Raw genomic sequence first — 19740 nt, 5'->3', positions numbered from 1 at the left:
TTTTACTCGAAGAGTAAATAGGGTATGTTGCATTTTTGAGGGTGTGGGTGAGCTGGCTTGTGGATCCCGCAATGTTTTCGAGTCTTTTTTTTACTCTCCTCTCTCTCTCCCATCGGCACCGTTGATCGCCATGCCCCTTGTTATTATCCGCCTTTTTGCCGGTGTGTTTTCGATACGAAATCCAGGGGTCGGATTTTTTTTATACCCTGTACTCGAAGAGTAAATAGGGTATGTTGCAGTCGAAGGAAATCGATTGGCAAAATACTGGAGTAGAAGTATTTTTTTGTAGGTCTACAGGTGAAGAGGCATGGTGATCAACGGTGTCGATGGGAGAGAGAGAGGAGAGTAAAAAAAAGACTCGAAAACATTGCGGGATCCACAAGCCAGCTCACCCACACCCTCAAAAATGCAACATACCCTATTTACTCTTCGAGTAAAAAATCCGACCCCTGGATTTCGTATCGAAAACACACCTGACTTCCCAGAAACGATAGACCAGGGCGGCAAAAAGGCGGATAATAACAATTTAAAAGCAATTCGATCTAGAAGTCGAACAATTTCGAAGAATTCAAGCTTTGTTCCCGCAAAATAAACATAATTTAATCGATATATCGATAAATACAAATATTCCAACATCGCATCCCTAGCATTGCACCGTGCTTTTATTTTTTTAAAACTCCGTTGTTTTCGATAATTAGTTGGCATCGCATCAAGTGGGCGACGCAGCCAGTTTTTAACACATTTAACACAAATAACGCGACAAGCAACTTGAAATGGCAGCCAGCCTCGTGCATTTTCTTATGCTAATTTGCGCGGCACATGAGTTGATCGGCGCTGCCAAATTAAACCACGCACGCGTGCTCCTGCCAATATACGAAGAAAAATCCATCAACTTCACCTTGCAGGTGGATCAAAAAATTTGCTACAAATGGTGAGTTGACATTTTAACCTACAATTGCTCTCTAGCCTTGGCTGCACGGCCCGACCGGCTTGACCGACCGGCACTTTAACCTCAAACGAGCCAGCCTAAAAAAAAACGGGATTATGCGTTGAGTCTCAAAACATGACTTTTTTGGTTTTTCGATTAAAACTAACTGTTCTCACTAAAAAGTATAACTTTTTGTTTATGATTTGGATAGGTAATACTATAAAGTTGTAAAAATAGTAAAAAAAAAACGTTGGTCTAACGCATTTCTATTTACTTTTCCGGCACATGCGTAAAGAGGAAACTGCTGTCCGATTATGCGATGGAGCCATGTACATACATACATATGTACATGGCGGAAAAAATAATAGAAACGATAATAGAAAATTTTGTTCAGGGAAAATAATTTTTTTTTTTTTCATAATTTTTATTGATAGCCTACATAGCAATGTCTCAAAATGTAAAAAACAAAAATTAAAAAAAAAACCGTATATAACAGAAATGAACTTTCAGTTTTTAGGCCTGGAAAAAATAATAGAAACGCAGTCTAATTTTTTCATAACTGTTTTCAAAGCGCTTTTAGTCGAATTATTTTGATAACAATTCATAAACTAACTGAATTTTTTTTTTTTTGAAAAAAAAAAAGCAAATATAAGGTGCGGGACGGGGTGGGTTTAGCCAGCGCAAATTAATTTCTTCATTGTGGCCACAATAATGATCCAATCGGATCCCAATTTGGTGATCTGATTGAGATCGGATCTCAATGCCTCGAAGGTGCATTTATTTCGTCCAGTCACATAAAATGTGCTGTAGTCAAATGAAACTAAGGTCAATTTGCTCAGATTTGTTAGGAAACCTCATATTAGGCACCTTAATACAACTTCCCACCACCAAATGTACCCACGACGAAATAAATGCACATTCGAGGCATTGAGTACCTTTCTGAATCTCATTCCGTAAATATGTACATACATCCACTTTTACTATGTGTAATTTAATAATCGTTTTAAATCAACCTCTTTCATTTAGTACGACTACTAACCGATGCCTTGAGATCGTTTTTCAAATTTTCCGAAGAGAGAATTTTTGTTATACCCGGTACTCGAAGAGAAAGTAGGGTATATTGGATTTGTGGGGAGTAACGGATGTATGTAACGCATATAAGGAAACGTTTCTGACCCCATAGAGTTTCATGGTTTGCTTGATATGATGTCCTTGAAGCCTTTTTTCGGTCTTACGCCAACAATACTGCAACCCATATGATTATTTGGACTCATCGGACCTAATAACACGTTTTCAATCATCCGTGGTCAAATTGTTATGCTAATTTAAAAGTTTCGGGTTTGCTTTACCATTTTTTTCCGACCACGTAAAACATGCCGGTAGATTTAAAATTTTGTGAGGATGTTTCAGGTGGTGGTACGATGTCCACACTTGGCCATCTAGACCAACATTGATAGTATTATGCGAAAAGAGCATCCTTTGGACTGAGAAAGTCCTTGTTACTAATTTGCGACATTATAAGTGTGGCTTTTGGGTCTGCTAGTGCCTTAGGGCAACCTTGGCTTTGCTGTTTCATGACAAAATTTCGCGTCTTTTCCACTCTGATCACCACCGATTGACTAATGCTATTAACAATTCAATATTTAATAAATTCATTAAATCTGCTTCGATTATTATGAGAAATGTCTTAATTTGATGTTAGTATTACTAGAATATAAACAAAAAATATTCAACATCAAATCTGCAAGCGTATTGTTGATTAGAAAATTTTGAAATATTAAATAAGTGAAAATAACGAAAAGTGCATAATTGAGTACAAGCGAGTTTTTATAGTTTTTTATTTTTCGCTATTTAAAAGCTTCAAATTTGTATTTTTCTGGGATTGCCAATTTGTTAAGGATAAAGTGATTGATATCTAAAAAAAAATTGGTGACGATTGCATTATGCGTTTAGAAGTTATGGTCGACGAAGGTCAGTTATTGTGAACATGTCTCATCATTGCTCCCCACTGTACATATACATATATTCTTGATCAGCATCAATAGCCGAGTCGATAGAGCCATGTCTGTCTGTACGCCCGTCTTGTTGAGCGCCTGGATCTCAGAGACTATAAAAGCTAGAGCCACCAAATTTTGCATCCAGACTTTTATATGCTCACACTGTTACAAGTGTATTTCAAAAATGAGACCAGCCCCCTTCCGCCCCTGCAAAATGGCGAAAACCTCACAAAGCTACAATTTTGAAGATAAAAAAAACTAAAAGCCATTCCGTAGGGAATAACCATATCTATCAGATCACCGAATTAATTTGCAATGGCTAAACCCACCCTGTCCCGCAGCTTTTGTTGTTTTTTTCACATTCTCTCATTCACACTCTGCTTCGCGCGGCATCTGCCTCTGCCGCGAGTCTGCAGTGTGTGGGTCTAGGGAAGGGGGTGAGCTAAAGGAGCGTGTTGGTGTGAGAAGTGTTGTTGATGTAGATGACAGATGAAGAAAAAATGTAAAATTTGACAAATAACCCGCTGAGTGCCGGGTAAAAAAGTTGTAACGCGTAAGAAGCGTCTCACACGTCCCTTCTCGTTTGATTTTTGAACAAGGTGGTGTGTCGAACCAAGTTGATGTGTCATGCATTCTTCCACGTGTGTTTCGTTATTTTTTGCCCTGAATCGCAGTAAAACATTAAACCCATTTGAATATTGTAACACTATCTGACGTTGTGTGACCTTCATATCCTGGTGTAAGGATATTTGTTCTTTCAATATCCGTACAATGTCCTCCGGGACCCATTCTGAAACTCTAAACAACAACAAACACAACCGGATCAACAGGAAAAGTTATTTTATATCTTCAAATGCTGTTAGTTTATGAATTGTTATCAAAATAATTCGACTTAAAGCGTTTTAAAAAAAGTTATGAAAAAATTAGACTGTGTGTATATATTATTTTTTCCAGGCCTAAAAACTGTGAAAGTTAATTTCTGTTATATTAGGTTTTTTTTTTAATTTGTGTTTTTACGTTTTGAGACATTGTTATGTAGGGTATCAATAAAAATTATGAAACTTAAAAAAAAAAAAAAAAAAAAAATTTCACTAAACAAAATTTGGAAAAAACCGAAAAAAATGTCGTTTCTATTATTTTTTCCGCCACTGTAGACTCGGCAATTAATTATGATCAAGAATATATACACTTTACGGAAAGTGTACATGCGTTACATACATCGACTTTGTGCAAAAATACAATATACCCTTTTTACTCTTCGAGTACCGGGTATAATTACTAAACTACAACAAATATTTCGCAGGTCGACTTCCTTCCAAGACGTTATATCCGTGATGCCCGTGTATCATGGCTCCAGCGAATGCGCCAACGAGGCGGTAGTCACAGTGCGGACACGCGAGCGACGTCGTAACACGGCCATTGTGTTAGCGGAAGAAGTGCACACCGGTGCTGTGCTGCGCTGCGAAGTGATAGTGGACATCATTGCCTGCCTAAACGTGAGGACTACCACACGCCAGCTATACCTGGAGGAGGCGCCGGCGATCTTCGAGCTGCGCGCCTTCGACTCTCAGGGCAACGAGTTCTCCACCCTCGAGGGAATCGAGTTCAACTGGGACATTTCGGAGCCCGATAGCAAAAAGCCGCCCCCTATGCGATTCCTAACCTTCTCGCGAAGCCCGTTCCATTCGGTGCCCCCCGCTCTAGAGAAGTTCGAAGCCGTCGGTATCAAGGGCTACATGATCCTGCTGGAGGGAATCAATACGGGCACTTCGAAGATAACCATCACCTTGCCCTATGCCGATTACAGCAATGTGAAGCCCCTGGAAGTGTACATCAGTGTGCTGGCCAAAATAATTATAGTGCCTTCCAAGGCGACGATCCTGAACAAAGACTCGATTAGCTTCCGCATTCTTCAGCAGAAGATGGACAAGCTGCATGACATTACGGAAAGTAAGCAATACTTCCTCGAGGTGGAGGATACCGAGGTGGCCAGTGTGAGAGGTAGCACCGCAACCGGAGAGGCACTAGGGCGCACTCGGATCCTGCTGCGTGATAGAAACATGCCAGAGACGGATAAGAACACCAAGGGGCCCAGCACACTCTTGACCGTGGCAGAACCCCATAAGCTGGGCATCAGCCTCCTGCCATACAACAACTGGGTGTCGGTGGAGGGCGAGAAGCACGAAGTGGTCTTCGACCTTTACGCTCCAGATGGCCAAAAGATGACGCTGGGTAACCGGTTTGGCATCCACTCCAATCTGGACAAATCTCTTTTCGGCATCCTCAACAAAACGAAAAACGGCAGCTGTCTGTACGGTGAAGCTCTGCAGAAGGGCGTTAGCACAGTCTCCGGCATATACGACCAGGTAAGTAAATGACATTGATCCTTTCAGTTCTCTTCTGAGATTCAATCCATTGCAGCTTGCGGTGGAGGCAGAACTGCAGATCTTTGAGAAGCTGCAGCTCAGACCCAGTAAGGTGATTCTGCCGTACGACACGAACAGCATAAAGCCGCTTAAGCTGCAGTTCTATGCGGCTGGTGGGGACTACAGCTATGTGTGGCAATCCGGCAATCCGCAAGTGCTGCAAATCGATGCCCAGGGTTTGGCCACCACCGTAATCCGGGACGTGCGTCTCTCCACTGACTCGCAGGAGCAGTATGATGACGGAAATCTGCTGGCTGCCCACACCACCATCAAGGTGGCCCTGGCCAAGAACCAGAATGTCGCCCAATTGGCTCAGATCTACTTCCTCTCGCCGCAACGGCTCGAGATCAAGCAGTAAAACTTCGAGACAGCCCTCAAGGACTACGTGCTCTTGCATGTGGCTGTGTACGCGCACGCGAACGACTCCGAAATGCCGCACACAAACTGCGATAACTTGCACTTCCAGCTGGACTTCAGCCAACCCATCCTTCAGCTAGAGAACAACTGGGAAGCTGAGAAGTTGGCTACTGATGCGTGCCATGTGCTGAGACTGCGGGCCACTGCCGTGGGCAGCACATCGCTGCGGGTCTCGTACATCTTTCAGGACAAAGTGCTCCAGGACGCGGTCGATTTGCATGTGTTCGAGGCGCTGAGCGTCCTGAATCCCTTGGAGAATGAGCTGGTTCTACCCATTGGCGCGTCGCGAAACGTAATCTATGTGCATGGGCCGCGCCGCCTCTTTACACTGGAGGCGGAGCTCACCAAGGCCACAAACTTTAATGGCAAGGTCGTGAAGGTGTCGGAGATTGAGTTGGATGCCGAGGACCTCATTACCGCGTTCAGTATCCTGTGCCGCGAGCTGGGCGAGACGGTGTTCCAATACCGCGTGTACAACAGCCTTGCCACGTCCAAATTCGTCGCCTTTAAGTCTGAAGTAACAACCAAGGTGCACTGCGTGATGCCGCGCTTCCTGAAGCTATACTCCAGACAGGTGTTGCGCCAGTCGTGTCCCCTGGAGCACCGCTCTAAGCTGCTGTATCTCAAGAGTCAGGAGAACAAGTTTGAGATCGAAATCGAGGTGCAGGACGCCAAGAATCGCAGGCTCATGAACGTCAGCTCGCTGTGGCTGGACTGGGAGTTTGCCGCAGGCGACGAGCGATACCATGTGGACAACATTCCCCACCACCAGATGTCCGAAGTGGATCTCCTCCACGGCGTCAAAGTCACTTCCACCGAAATGCTTGTCCTCACGCTGAGTGAAGTGTCGCCCAACTTCCGCATCAAGGGCACAGTGGTCCGTTACAAAGACAAGATGCTGGCCCAACAGGAAATTTACGCGGAACGCCCTCCCTTTGGGGTCAAGAACGTAAGTGGAAATAAACACTTGGAGTTCCTAACTAACAGCTTACTGACTTCTCGTACGCAGCTGAAAACGGGTAGTATTACCACTCCATTGATTGAGAACGAGATCAGGTTCCAAACGGTGAACAGTAAGCTGCTGAAGAAGGATCACATCAGCGTCTATCTGGCCCCCAATCACAGAGAACGCATCCACATCGCCCAGTGAAGCGGCTTCTTCGAAATGGAGCTCTCCGAGTCCGGTATCGTGAATGTGGTGCACGACGAGAAGGCCGGCATATTATTGGTGACGCCGCTTCGTCAGGGCTATACACGTCTCGAGTTGACCGACTGCTGCCTGCTTGACGAGAACAGTGTCCTGTCCATCTCCGTAGTGGGCATCGGCTCCATCAGTGTGGTCAGCATGGATCGGGTGGAGCGCACGAACTCCATCGAAGCGATTGTGAAACTCTTCGACACCAACGACAATTTACTGGACGTGGATCCCAACAATCTGGCTGTCTACGACCTTTCCGAGGCGGTCTTTGATCCGACTATATTGAGCGTGCGTCTGGACGAGCAGCGCCATCTCGAGCCAGGCCATATACGGTACAGCATCACTGGCAACACTATCGGGGAAACCAAGATAGTCTTCCAGGCCGGCAAGGGGTCGCAGCAGGTGTTCAGCGCTTCGATCCTTGTCCAGGCCTTTGCCCCGATCCGCCTCAACCCGCGCGACTCCACACTCGTGCTGGTCAGCAGCATCCAGATCTACTACCAGGGCGGTCCCCAGCCCAATACCAACGTGATCCACACCGTGGAAAAAGAACAAGTCGCGTGTAGGTACCAATCGAAGGTTCCTTTACGGACATGAATTAGGTGAAGTTGATGGATTTTTCTTCGAATATAGGCAGGAGCACGCGTGCGTGGTTTAATTTGGCAGCGTCGATCAACTTATGTGCCGCGCAAATTAGCATAAGAAAATTCATGAGGCTGGCTGCCATTTCAAGTTGCTTGTCGCGTTATTTGTGTTAAATGTGTTAAAAACTGGCTGCGTCGCCCACTTGATGCGATGCCAACTAATTAACGAAAACAACGGAGTTTTAAAAAATAAAAGCACTGTGCAATGCTAGGGATGCGATGATTGAATATTTGTATTTATCGATATATCGATTATATTATTGTTTAATTTGTGGGAACAAAGCTTGAATTCTTCGAAATTGTTCGACTTCTAGATCGAATTGCTTTTAAATTGTTATTATCCGCCTTTTTGCCGCCCTTGTCTATCGTTCCTGGGGAAGTCAGGTGTGTTTTCGATACGAAATCCAGGGGACGGATTTTTTTTTATACCCTGTACTCGAAGAGTAAATAGGGTATGTTGCAGTCGAAGGAAATCGATTGGCAAAATACTGGAGTAGAAGTATTTTTTTGTAGGTCTACAGGTGAAGAGGCATGGTGATCAACGGTGTCGATGGGAGAGAGAGAGGAGAGTAAAAAAAAGACTCGAAAACATTGCGGGATCCACAAGCCAGCTCACCCACACCCTCAAAAATGCCATGCCATGCCCTTGAACTTGGTTCAATGGCAATAGAAGAGATGGGATCAGCTGCATCAAGAGGGACTGCATAGACTCAGCTACGCTGAGCATGCAGTTAGTGGAAGAAAAAAATATTTCGCAGCGTTAGATTGTTTGTGTGTGTGACCGTGGAGAAAAAAATCGGGACCAAATCGGGAAAAAAAGAAAATCAACAGACCGGCGGGACTACCTAGAGGACTTATTTTTTTTGGAGTCTAAATAAAAGTGAGTTCAGTTCAAAGGAAAAGAATCCCAGATTGAACATTTTTTAAAACCTATAGGGGATTGATTGAACCGGCTGGCCTCCCGTATATGGGCCAAATTCCCATTCCCTGGACCTCGGAATATTGGTCACACCCCTGCCCGGGCGCGAACCCGCCACAGCGGCACCAACAGCAACAGATAATTAAATTAAATAAATACGCCCACATAAAATACATGCATGCATACATAAAACACATGTACATATACATATGTATGTATATTAAATTGAATATTTAATTTATTGCCGTCCCCATATACATATATATATTTTCTAACCGTATTCCTGTAAACATCTAAGTTTTATAATCTTATAAATTTTCCGGGAGTAGGCGGACGCGCCACAAAAACATTAGTGCAGGAAACAATAGTTAAGTATGTGTTAAGTTTTTGAGTGAAATTATAACGTTTGATATGAATTGCTGAGAGTGTTTAGTATGGGGGAAAGGGCACCACAACGGCGAAATGGAGGATGGCCGCTGCACTTGAAGAGGAGATTTGTAGTTGTTCTGCGTCGGAGAGATGATTGTCCGTGAGATTTAGAGTAAAGTCCGTAGGTTAGTTTTTGAATTGTCGTTTTGCTTTCATATTTGTTCGAGATGTCCGAACAGCTGGTTTATTGTGCGACCTGGGGGCCTGGGAAGAACTCAGCACTGGAATGACTGGCTAGCCGGCTTTGCCCCATCACCAAAACAGGTTCGTAACAGGTATATACGATTTGTGGGGAATAAGGGATGTATGTATGTAACGCACAGAAGGAAACCCTATAAAGGATATATGTATATTCTTGATCAGCATCAATAGCCGAGTCGATTGAGCCATCTCTGTCTGTCCGTCTTGTTTGTCGGCTAGTTCTCAGAGACAATAAGAGCTAGAGCCGGGTATAAAAACATCAAAACCTATTTTCGTGCAGTGTCCGTGTGAATAAAGACAAACCCGGTTTGAAGCGTTAAAAAATAACAAGCAATACATGTATCATGTGTCACATGTGTCATTGGCTGCGTGTTCTACACGCACTAATACACACACCATGGTGGGGTACTCTCTCCACGCACAATGAGCGGTAACGTTTCGCTTCCTCTAAAAGTCGAATCTACCATACTGTATGGTTAGTCCACTGGCGTTGCATTCCGTTCCCACTCATGTGACCTTTTATGCTATTTTTGTTGTTTGACCTTTTTAGTTTGTTACGAACCTGTATTGGTGTTGGGGCAAGGCCGGCTAGCCAGTCATCCCTGGGATAGGTTTTTCCCAGGCCCCCAGGTCGCACAACAAACCAACTGTTCGGACATCTCGAACCAACAAACGATAATTCAAAAAATACAACGGACTTTAATCTGCTATCTAACGGACACATCTCTCCGACGCAGAACAACTACAAATCTCCTCTTCAAGTGCAGCGGCCGATCTCCATTTCGCCGCTGTGGTCCCCTTTTCCCACCATACTAAACACACTAGCACTTCATATCAAACGTTATAATTTCACTTGAAAAACTTAACACATATTTAAATATATGTAAATCCCTACACTAAATACTGGTGGCGCGTCCGCCAACTCCCGCCTTCTCAACTTAATTATTGGGTGCAAATAAATATGTGGAGTGTAAATAAATATAAATAAATAAATAAATATAAATACGAATACTACATTTAAATGGTTACATCAACAAAAATATATATGGGGATGGCAGAAGAATTAAATAATATTAAATCTATATATAAAAAAAAGTCGTATTTTGTTCAACACTTATAACTCGAGAACGGCTGGACCGATTGCCATGGTTTTTGATTTGTTGGATTTGTTTCCGTCGCGAGTACCAGAATACATCTTAAAAAAACCGTTGGCCTGTTTGTTGCGGCCTTAAAGCCGAAACTTTATTTTTTTCTGAAGACATCATGTGTGTGTTCAGAAATTTGTCTAAAAAGTTCATTTGTTCATTTGATTTTCATTTGTATTTGTATTTAATATTTGTTTTATTTATTTGTTTAATTTTGTATTAATCATTTTAATAACAATGCCGCGTCCTAGAAGATCCAATCTTTCCCAGCTAAGCCGTAATGCAATTAGGCAACGGAATATCGCGAGTCAATTACCTGAAATTGCGCGAGAACAGCGCCGCGTTAATATGGAGCAAAGAAGGGCATTAATTCGTGCTTCTCAAACACAAGAGCAAAGAGAGAGAAATCGTCGAGCTTATCGTACAGAAGAACAGATGAATAATCTTCTAAGTGCAAGAAGAAGTATTGATTTGAATCGAGCAGCGTTTCTGTATGATTGCACCATCGACTACAGCTTGCATCGTTTAGTTTGCATTGGTCCAATGGACGTTGTTTGCCAGCATTGTGGAGCATTGAAGTTTGCTGGTGAAACGCCTGGTTTGTGCTGCCTTAGTGGTAATGTGAAATTGCCTTTATTGGTCCCGCCACCAGAGCCATTGTGCTCCCTGCTTTATGGCGAAACACTAGAATCACGACATTTTCTAGCGAACACTCAAAAATACAATGTCTGTTTCCAAATGACTTCATTTGGGGCGGAAATTATAGAAGAACACAGATTTAATCCGACATTGCTAACCACAAAAATACTAAATGGTTAAGTGAGCGAGCAATTTTGGCCGCTAAAAATGAAGATGTAGATGACCTCAATCTTATAATTCAAAATCAAATCGTAGGTACTCTGTTCAATTCATTCAAATCTATCGACTGCCACTAATTATCCAACTGAATTTTTAAACTCCTTGGATGTGCCTGGTTTACCACCGCACAATTTAAAACTTAAAGTTGGCTCGGTAGTCATCATGCTTAGAAATTTGAACCAACCAAAACTGCGTAATGGAACGCATTTGGTGATAAGAAAACTGATAAGCAATGTGATTCACGCGTCGATACTTAAAGGAAAATTTAAAGATGAGAAAGTTCTTATTCCAAGATTCCGATGATCCCAAAGGAAATGCCCTTTGAGTTTAAACGAATTCAATTCCCGATTCGTCTTGCCTTCGCCAACGATCAACAAATCACAGGGCCAATCCTTGACTATTTGTGGCCTCAATCTAGAAAATGCATGTTTTTCTCATGGTCAATTGTACGTGGCATGCTCACGTGTCGGCAAACCATCCGCTTTATTTGTTCTTGCGACTGACCAAAAAACAAAGAATGTCGTTTACCACAAAGTGCTTGAATGAAAATCCTATTACCATCGCATTGGATCATTGAACCTATAGAAGATGCAAGCAAAATTCTTGGGGCAATATGGAAGAACAACTTGACAGGCGTCAAGGGATCAACACAGCTACGAAGAGAGCAATTCTCCAAGATCTGCAGAAAATGCTTCATGAACATCATGCATTGGTCAGGCTGTTCAAGACTGCTTTAGAGCGCATGCCAAGTGATTGCAATTCGGTCAAGTCAATTAAATACATTTGCAAATATGTCACGAAAGGGAGCGACATGGCGGTTTTTGGTATCCAAACATCCAATACCAACGATGAAATCACGCGCTAGCAAGTTGGTACTTTTTTGTTTCTATCTATATAAACATATTATTTTGTGTTATTGTTTTACGTTCATCAAAGCCTAAATTAGTTCAGCTAAAAAGTAACACGACATTCATTGACTGTTAGGCGGTGCGAAGTTCGCCGAGTCAGCTAGTATAGATATAATATTTGATAAAATTTGTAATATTCTGAGGAATCTTTTCATATGCTTATATATTATCGCATGAAGTATCTAAAGCAAAAGTATCGTCCATTTCAGTATATTGATGGGATATTTAAAAAGCGCTTAGATGTCCGCAGCGTGCCACCACTATCTGAAGTTTTACCACCAAAAAGAACTCCTTTTTGACCACCATGGTCCATCGGGATGAAAACCTGTTAACGCAGATGGTTCCTCTTACTGTAATTATGGCAAAATGTGCACAATGGGGTTTTAAGAGGCTTGCATAATTGTGAATCAATTGTATAAAATCCTGTGACGTACAGGCACTGTTTCAGAAGCAGCAACAATTCCAGCAGTGGCTGCAGCAGAAATTCCTAACGTGGTTACAGTGGTAGCAACAAGAACATCTGCAATATAACAGCCAATCCAATCAACGCCTAGAAAAGCTTGAACAAATTGTGGTTGAAATGGGCATCTAAGACGCGACCGGCCTCTGAGGCGCTTCAAAAGGTTGGGCTTTGCCAAAACTTTTTAAACAGATAAACTGCCACTTATAAGTTTGTTTCGAAATTTCGCCCCGTCCCCTTTCGACCAAAGAAAAGTCGAAAATCTCTCATATCCACAATTTTGAAGATAAGAGAAAACTAAAAACGCAGTTCCGTAGGGAATGGTTATATCTATCAGATCATCGCAGTGGAATTTGGAATTAGATTGGATCATTATTACAGCCAGAACGAAGATATTAATTTTCAGTGGCATCCCCTCATCCATTCGAGCAGCATGGCTTATGCTTGCTTGTTGTTGTCATTGCTGGGGGAGGGTGGTCGAGCCAAAAGGGAACAAAAAAAGACAAGGTTCGGTTAGGTTAGGTTACAGCGGCCGTCACGCTCTACATGAGCTTTCGGCCCGTTGTGATACCGCAGTATGATCTTTCCTATTTCCGCATTGTGAGACATGGGGTCAGCAGTTATCCCATCCTGATGCGAATATGAAGTTTGTAATCTTTCTGGGACAGATTGTAGATATTTCCGAAATATCAGTGGAAAAGAGCGTGCCCAAGTGTTTTAGCCGCGTTCTGCCACCTACTGTCGGTTAGTCGCCTAAATCGCTCCCCTATAATGAGTTTACATCTAGCCAAAGGCATACAAATGTCCATGTCTAGCCAACTCATCTGCCACGCAGTTGCCCTTGATGTCCTGGTGACCCGGGACCCATAACAGTCTATCTCATTTATGGCCATCTCATGTACAGATCTGCGGCAATTTGCTACGGTAGACGAGTTTGAAGAAATCGCACTTAGTGATTTGATCGCAGCTTGGGGGCTGTCGCTATAAATGTTAAGGTGAGTTGGCGTTACGTCAACTGTTTGTAGGCAGTTCAGAACTTCCATGATTGCTGTTACTTCTGTTTGGAGGCCTGAAGGAGTGTATTTTATGAAGTCGTTCGGAGCACTTTATTTTTTAACTCGAGCCAGCTGTCCCTGTCCGAATTGCTGCCATTTTAGTATGCCAGCAAGGTTAAGGCTCTGGAGGCATAGAATGGCGCTTAAAGCCTCATTTGGTGTCGTGCGGAGAGCCCTGCTGATACATAGGGCAGCAGTTCGCTGCACTTTGACCAGTTGATTTGTGATGGTCCCCTTTGAGAGTGCCGGCCACCACACTGTGAGTCCGTAGAGTAATATGGGTCTAACTATTGCAAGATAGATCCATTGGACTGTGTTTGTGCTCATGCCCCATTTTAGACCGATAGCCTTACTGCAAGTGTTAAAGACAGTTGTGGCCTTCTTCACTCTTTCTTCAGTAATCAGGTTCCGATTAAGCTTTTTGTCAATTACCAACCCTAAATAATTGGCCCTGTCGCTGAAGGAGAGCCTGCATTAATTAAGTATTGGAGGGTTGATAGGCGGGACTTTGACGAGGCGGTGAATAAGACGAGTTCCGATTTGGAGGGATTTAGGCCAAGTCCGCCCGATTGTATCCATTCTGACAAACTCTCTCAGCGGAAGGCATCGGCAACAGAGCCGAAGGCCTTGGGTTCCAATCCCCTATACACTGTTGACGCCTCTATGCGTTTGCTTAGTTTGCTTGGTGCCCTGGGTCTAAACATGTGGCAGCCGATCCATGCTGAAGGATCTCCTTCCTTAAGCAAATTCATCAGATTAAACTAGTCGGCCCGCCTGATGTGTTCTTTGCTGCCATCTGATTTGACTTCCTATCGTTTACCGTAAGAAAAGCAACCCTGCTTCGCCATCGAAACTATGCGTTAACTAGTAAGTATAAATCTGTTGGACTTGGCAAGACGAAACTGTCCAATAGTCCCTCTTTCAGAGGTGTCTTGCAGTCAAGACATACATAACTTGTTATAAGACCATTAACAAAATATGTACATATGTATGTATATATATTTATTTACTTTTACAGGGTTACGCGGTACTCATGTATGTACAAAACACATTACATACTAATCATTGCAAAATTAGAAATACTACAACTGTTTAGTAGAATTCTTGTTGTAGAAGAAAAATGCTCAGCACTACGTCTTCTTTTGGATAATCTTAAAGGTATTATGCCTGTTCATAACATAGCTGAGAGCAGTGGCAGCGGTTGTCAGTCCGGTCAGATACCAGAGGCCATGCAGGGCTGGATGATCTGTGGGGATGGGAGAAAGCAGATATACCAGGCTATTCCCTTGAGTTTTAGTTAAGTGAAGAGCTCACCCAAATAGTTCCAGATAGGAGCGCCAAGACTAAGGCCAATTGTAGCCAGCTGCACGCCCGTGTTGATTTTGCTGAGCAAAGTTGGCTCCAATTGAGCCGTCACATGGGTGGCATCGAAGTATCGCGAAAAAGTTTTCTATCGAAGGAACGTACAAAGTAACACAATCATACACATAGTTGCAAATTTCAGACGGCACACTCACTGGAGGGGGCAGACTTATGTAGCGAATGACAAAACCAGCGGCTAATAGGAACACATCACGAAACACAACAATGCCCGCCAGCCATATGGGCATAAGATCGGTATAGCAGAGCGAAATCACCAACGAACCCATCAGCAGCTTGTCGGCCATCGGATCGAGGAAGGAGCCCGCCTTGGTGGCCTGCGAGGGCCAACGTCGAGCAATCTGTCCATCCAACTATGAACAGAAACAAGAACAAACGATTTATATCGATTTTAAAACACTTTTCCGCTTGTTCCTTACCAGATCCGAGACACCAGCAATGGCCAGTAGACTCATGCCAAACGTAAAGTCGCCCTGGGCAATAACATAGCCAATGTAAGGGGAGAGTATGGCACGACTGATTGTCAGCATGTTGGGTATGGTCATGATATTCTCGCGCTCTTCGCGTATTTCAACTATCTTCTCGCGAACCCGCTCCTGCACTTTGTGGCGTGCCTCTCGGATGTCGTCGACAAGGAAGTTCTTGCGCTCAATGAACTCGGCACGCTGCTTGTCAATGACCCCTTGCAGTATATCCCGTCCTTGAAGGGTGCGAAGATGCAGCGAATGCTTCTTGGCATCCGCATACAGACGGAGACGGGCCACATCCCAGTTGCGGCGCTGTTTGATGTCCAGGAAGGAGATGCGAATGAAGCCGGTGGCAGCGACATAACGATTTAGGCAGTTGACAAAACTGCTGCCACCCACACCCAGTACGTGCTCCAGTGTCGAGGCACCATGGTGCAGTCCTTGGCGAAAAACCATGGCGGGCAGCATGGTCCTTAAGCAGAGCAGTCCTAGACTCTCGCTAATGTATTAGTACGAGCTCTGCAGAGTGGTACCTTATCGTTTACGTACTGTAAAAATATATATATGTACATTGAGTTTAATTAAAGTTATTTTGATTAGCGCAGCATGGCCTTGTGCCATTTGGCCGGACGATGACCCTTGGATTCGTTCCTTAAATTCTTACCATTTGTTAAGAATCGTTGCTAAATTGTTACAATCAAGTGTAACACGACATGGGTGCTTTGTTGTTGATCTAAATTCAAAGAAATTAGGGGTTTTTACTTGAATTTAGAGATTTTGTTTTTATTTTTTATTACACAAGTCGGCGCTGAGGTAGTGGTGGTCGGCCAGCTATCGAATGCACTATCGATATTTGCAATGGCTAAATAGTACCTCTAAGCGATACTCTTGTGCGATACCCTCTGCTTTCGATGTTTGAGAAAAACTAAAGCAATGCCACACAATGCACATTTTGTCAACACCATGAGAGAGGCTGCCACATGTCACAAATTATAATGCGCTTAACAGGCACCATACTTACATATGTAAGTACTAAACATTTCGCGCACTCAATTCGCACATTTTAAATTTAAGCGGAAAATGTAGGACTATACATTATTCAAATGAAGCTATCCTGATGTGGTTGCGAAATCAAATTAAGCCACCGTTGTGACCAACTGAGAGCAAATTTAATGAACCCATCATTAATAAGCCAGAGCGCAGGCCCGTCCCGAACTTGGCAGTCGTTTAATTGGATTAAATAAAATTACGCTCCCACTTAACCAAACTGTACGCTGTCATAGCTTGATGGTTAGCCCGGGCCTGCCGACTGACGGTGCCTGCCGTCTTGAATATGCAAATGAAGTCGCGGTTAATGATTATTACTTAATATAAGCTTTGGCAATTTAAACAAAAGTTGCCCACTGCCAATATGTTCTGCATTTGGCTGAATTTACGGACGGAATAACGGACCCATTTTAAAGCCGATACTGAGCTAATAATTATAAAAATGCCAGGTGTGCATTTTCGACGAGACAAACAGCAAGACAAACTTTAAATATTACAGCATCTCGTTTCGGGTTGTGTCCTTTGTGTCACGTTCCGGCGCGTTCGATGGCCATCATCGTAATTACAAGTGGGACAGGGACAGGGCGCCGAAAAGTTGACAAAAGAAAAGTTGCAATCCCTCCCAAGTGTCCACACTGCATCAGCATTAATAATAAACTGCAGGCGAAGGTGTTTGACACATTAATGTGCGAGGCATGTCAAACGTCATTATTCTGTATGTTAATTTTCGCCATCCTCATTTTTGCTTTTTAATTTTTCCATCTCCTTTTTATACCTTTTTATACGAAGAGTAAATAGGGTATATTGCATTTGTGGGGAATAACGGATGCTTGCAACGCACAGACGGAAACGTATCAATCACCGAGTCGATAAAACCATGTCTGTCTGTCCGTCTTTCCGCGCGTCCGTTTGTCTGTCCGTCCGTCCATCTTGTTGAGCGCCTGGATCTCAGAGACTATAAAAGCTAGAGCCACCAAATATTGCATCCAGATGGCTGTGTGCTCACACTGTTACAAGTGTATTTCGAAAATTAGCCCCGCCCAATTCCGACCCCAAAAAGAGCGAAAATCTCCCACAGGCACAATTTTGAAGATAAAAGAAAACTCCATTCCGTAGGGAAGAACTATATCTATAAGATCACCGAATTAGGATCCGATTGGATCATTATTACAGCCAGAATGAAGAGATTAATTTGCAGTGGCTAAACCCACCCCGTCCAGCAGTTTTTTTTGTTTTTTGCACATTCTCTCATTCACACTCTGCTTCGTGTAGTGTGTGGCTCTAAGGGATGGGGAGCGAGCTAAAAGGGCGTGTTGGCGTGAGAAGTGATGTAGATGTAGATGACATATGTAGATACAATTTAAAATTTGGAAAAAACCTAAGGAACAGATGTCCTACTGAGTACCGGGTATAAAAGTTGTGACGCGTAAGAAGCGTCTCACACGGCCCTTCTCGTTTTTGCTTTGATTTTTCTCAATGGCACTCGGGGCTACTCAGTAGCTCTGTCTGTCATAAACAGTTAGCGCCAGAGGGAAACAGTGGAGTGAATTGGAGGAGCCCAGAGAGACAGCGAAAGAGATTAACTACTTTTTAATATACTCTTTGTTGCAGGGGGGCTAAAGTAATTTTTAAGGGAAGACTATTGGAAATGGAGAAGTATTAGAAGACTATTCGTATCTAAATGTGTGAATTCATGTGTGAATCCTTGTTTTATTCCTTAAACCGATTTATATGGTGTTCCGATAGTAATGTTGACACATTTTCGATATGAATGTTTATCCTAGAGTATTTTACACTTCCGTTTACGCTTTAAACTTAATTAACAGGTACCCCCCATAAAAGTTCCTTTCTTTTCGTTTTTATACCCGGTACTCGAAGAGTAAATAGGGTATATTGTTTGTGCTGAATAACGGTTGTATGTAACGCACAGAAGGAAAAGTTTCCGACCCCATAAAGTATATACATACATATATCCTTGATCAGCATCAATAGACGAGTCGATAGAGCCATGTCATAACAGAAAACTAAAAACGCCATTCCGTAGGGAAAGACCATATCTATCAGATCACCAAATTGGTCCGATTGTATCATTATTGTAGCCACAATGAAGAAATTAATTTGCAGTGGCCAAACCCACCCCGTCCCGCAGCTTGTATTTGTTTTTTACACATTCTCTCATTCACACTCTGCTTCGCGCAGTTTGTGGCCTCTGCCTCTGACACGTCTCTGCTTCTGCCGCCACTCTGCCGCGTCTCTGCCGCGTTTCTGCCCTGACTCTGCAGTGCGTTGCTCTAGGGGAGGGTGGCGAGAAAAAGGAGCGTGTTGGCGTGAGTAGTGTTGTTGATGTAAATAACAGATGAAGAAAAAATGTAAAATTTGACAAATAACCGCTAAGGTGCAGATAAAAGTATAAAAGTTGTGACGCGTAAGAAGCGTCTCACACGTTCCTTCTCGTTTAATTTTTTTTTGTGTACGCCTCATTGCGCTTCATTAATAAAAGTAATTTTCCGTCTTTCACACTGGACACCCCGCATACCTCCCTACTTTGTTTCTGGCGTAGTGAAGATGGCAAACGTCAGCAGTACGGGAGAGGAAAAGCAGTAGAAGCTGTTAAAGAATAGGAAGGAAAGAAAAGCGAAAATGATGGCGGCCATTTTGCATTAAGGTTGGACATTTCTCTTGCTCTTTGCCTGCCCACCGCTATCACGATGTATGGGTGTGTATGTATACGTGTGAGCCGCTAATTAACTGTTTTACATTAAGTGGCCATAAACGCAGTCCAGTAGGGACACCGAATATTTTAGTCTATTTTAATGCGCTTCGAGTGGCTGGGCGGCGGGCGTGATCGGCCTCGGACAATGAGCAACCACTGGCCATTAGCGGAAATTTCTGTGCGTTTATCGCTCTGAGCCACAGACTTCTCCCCACGATTGGCCATTTTCTTAAATGATTTATGACTGCTTTAAAGGCCAAACCATAAAAACAGAAGCCAGCTTCATCTGTAGCGGAAGTCTCCCGTGCTCAGCACTCGCTGTCCGGTGTTTTCCTTTATGCTTAATTAAATTAAATACTTTGGCCGGCCTTTTGGCCTACCTCTCTCCCCTCTCTATCACTCTGCAAAAAATGGTTAACATAAAATGTGGCAGGCTCATTTGGCTTTAAATTATTTGCGGCCTTCTATAACGCTTGCGGGCTGAAATAAACGAGACATGTATGAACTGTATATGTATAATTGGTTCCACTAATGAGAGAGAAACCAAG

General features: G+C 43.2%; 4 protein-coding genes across 8 annotated transcripts; 3 read left to right on the top strand and 1 right to left on the bottom strand.

Moving 5' to 3' along the window:
* Nucleotides 1-683: 683 nt before the first annotated feature.
* Nucleotides 684-5733, top strand: LOC117899249 (nuclear pore membrane glycoprotein 210-like). Of its 2 annotated transcripts, XM_034809130.1 has the most exons (4): nucleotides 684-931; nucleotides 4229-5291; nucleotides 5347-5442; nucleotides 5481-5721. In XM_034809130.1, the coding sequence occupies exons 1-4, from the start codon at nucleotides 774-776 to the stop codon at nucleotides 5568-5570; spliced, it is 1407 nt and encodes a 468-aa protein (XP_034665021.1). In that variant the 5' UTR covers nucleotides 684-773; the 3' UTR covers nucleotides 5571-5721. The 2 variants fall into 2 exon arrangements, with proteins under 2 accessions (XP_034665021.1, XP_034665020.1); XM_034809129.1 differs by having other exon boundaries at nucleotides 688-931; nucleotides 5347-5733.
* Nucleotides 5734-5753: 20 nt separating this feature from the next.
* Nucleotides 5754-6948, top strand: LOC117899251 (nuclear pore membrane glycoprotein 210-like). The gene is made up of 2 exons (XM_034809135.1): nucleotides 5754-6717; nucleotides 6778-6948. The coding sequence occupies exons 1-2, from the start codon at nucleotides 5782-5784 to the stop codon at nucleotides 6916-6918; spliced, it is 1077 nt and encodes a 358-aa protein (XP_034665026.1). The 5' UTR covers nucleotides 5754-5781; the 3' UTR covers nucleotides 6919-6948.
* Nucleotides 6904-18023, top strand: LOC117899253 (nuclear pore membrane glycoprotein 210-like). 2 transcript variants are annotated; one of them, XR_004649172.1, is made up of 2 exons: nucleotides 6904-8490; nucleotides 8547-8945. XR_004649172.1 is itself a non-coding variant. In XM_034809139.1 (2 exons), coding segments are annotated over exons 1-2 (597 nt in total). In that variant the 5' UTR covers nucleotides 6904-6933; the 3' UTR covers nucleotides 18011-18023. The 2 variants fall into 2 exon arrangements, 1 of the variants encoding a protein (XP_034665030.1); XM_034809139.1 differs by lacking the exon at nucleotides 8547-8945 and adding an exon at nucleotides 18009-18023 and having other exon boundaries at nucleotides 6904-7528.
* Nucleotides 14567-16338, bottom strand: LOC117899252 (probable cardiolipin synthase (CMP-forming)). Of its 3 annotated transcripts, XM_034809138.1 has the most exons (6): nucleotides 16230-16338; nucleotides 16097-16165; nucleotides 15385-15980; nucleotides 15103-15318; nucleotides 14900-15035; nucleotides 14716-14831 (listed from the first exon to the last, which is right to left on the bottom strand). In XM_034809138.1, the coding sequence occupies exons 3-6, from the start codon at nucleotides 15898-15900 to the stop codon at nucleotides 14716-14718; spliced, it is 984 nt and encodes a 327-aa protein (XP_034665029.1). In that variant the 5' UTR covers nucleotides 15901-15980; nucleotides 16097-16165; nucleotides 16230-16338. The 3 variants fall into 3 exon arrangements, with proteins under 3 accessions (XP_034665028.1, XP_034665029.1, XP_034665027.1); XM_034809136.1 differs by having other exon boundaries at nucleotides 16097-16258; XM_034809137.1 differs by lacking the exons at nucleotides 16097-16165; nucleotides 16230-16338 and having other exon boundaries at nucleotides 14567-14831; nucleotides 15385-15900.
* Nucleotides 18024-19740: the final 1717 nt, after the last annotated feature.

Source organism: Drosophila subobscura, chromosome O, assembly GCF_008121235.1.
Source record: "Drosophila subobscura isolate 14011-0131.10 chromosome O, UCBerk_Dsub_1.0, whole genome shotgun sequence".
Taxonomy (NCBI): domain Eukaryota; kingdom Metazoa; phylum Arthropoda; class Insecta; order Diptera; family Drosophilidae; genus Drosophila; species Drosophila subobscura.
This window is presented reverse-complemented; position numbering and strand designations above follow the sequence as displayed.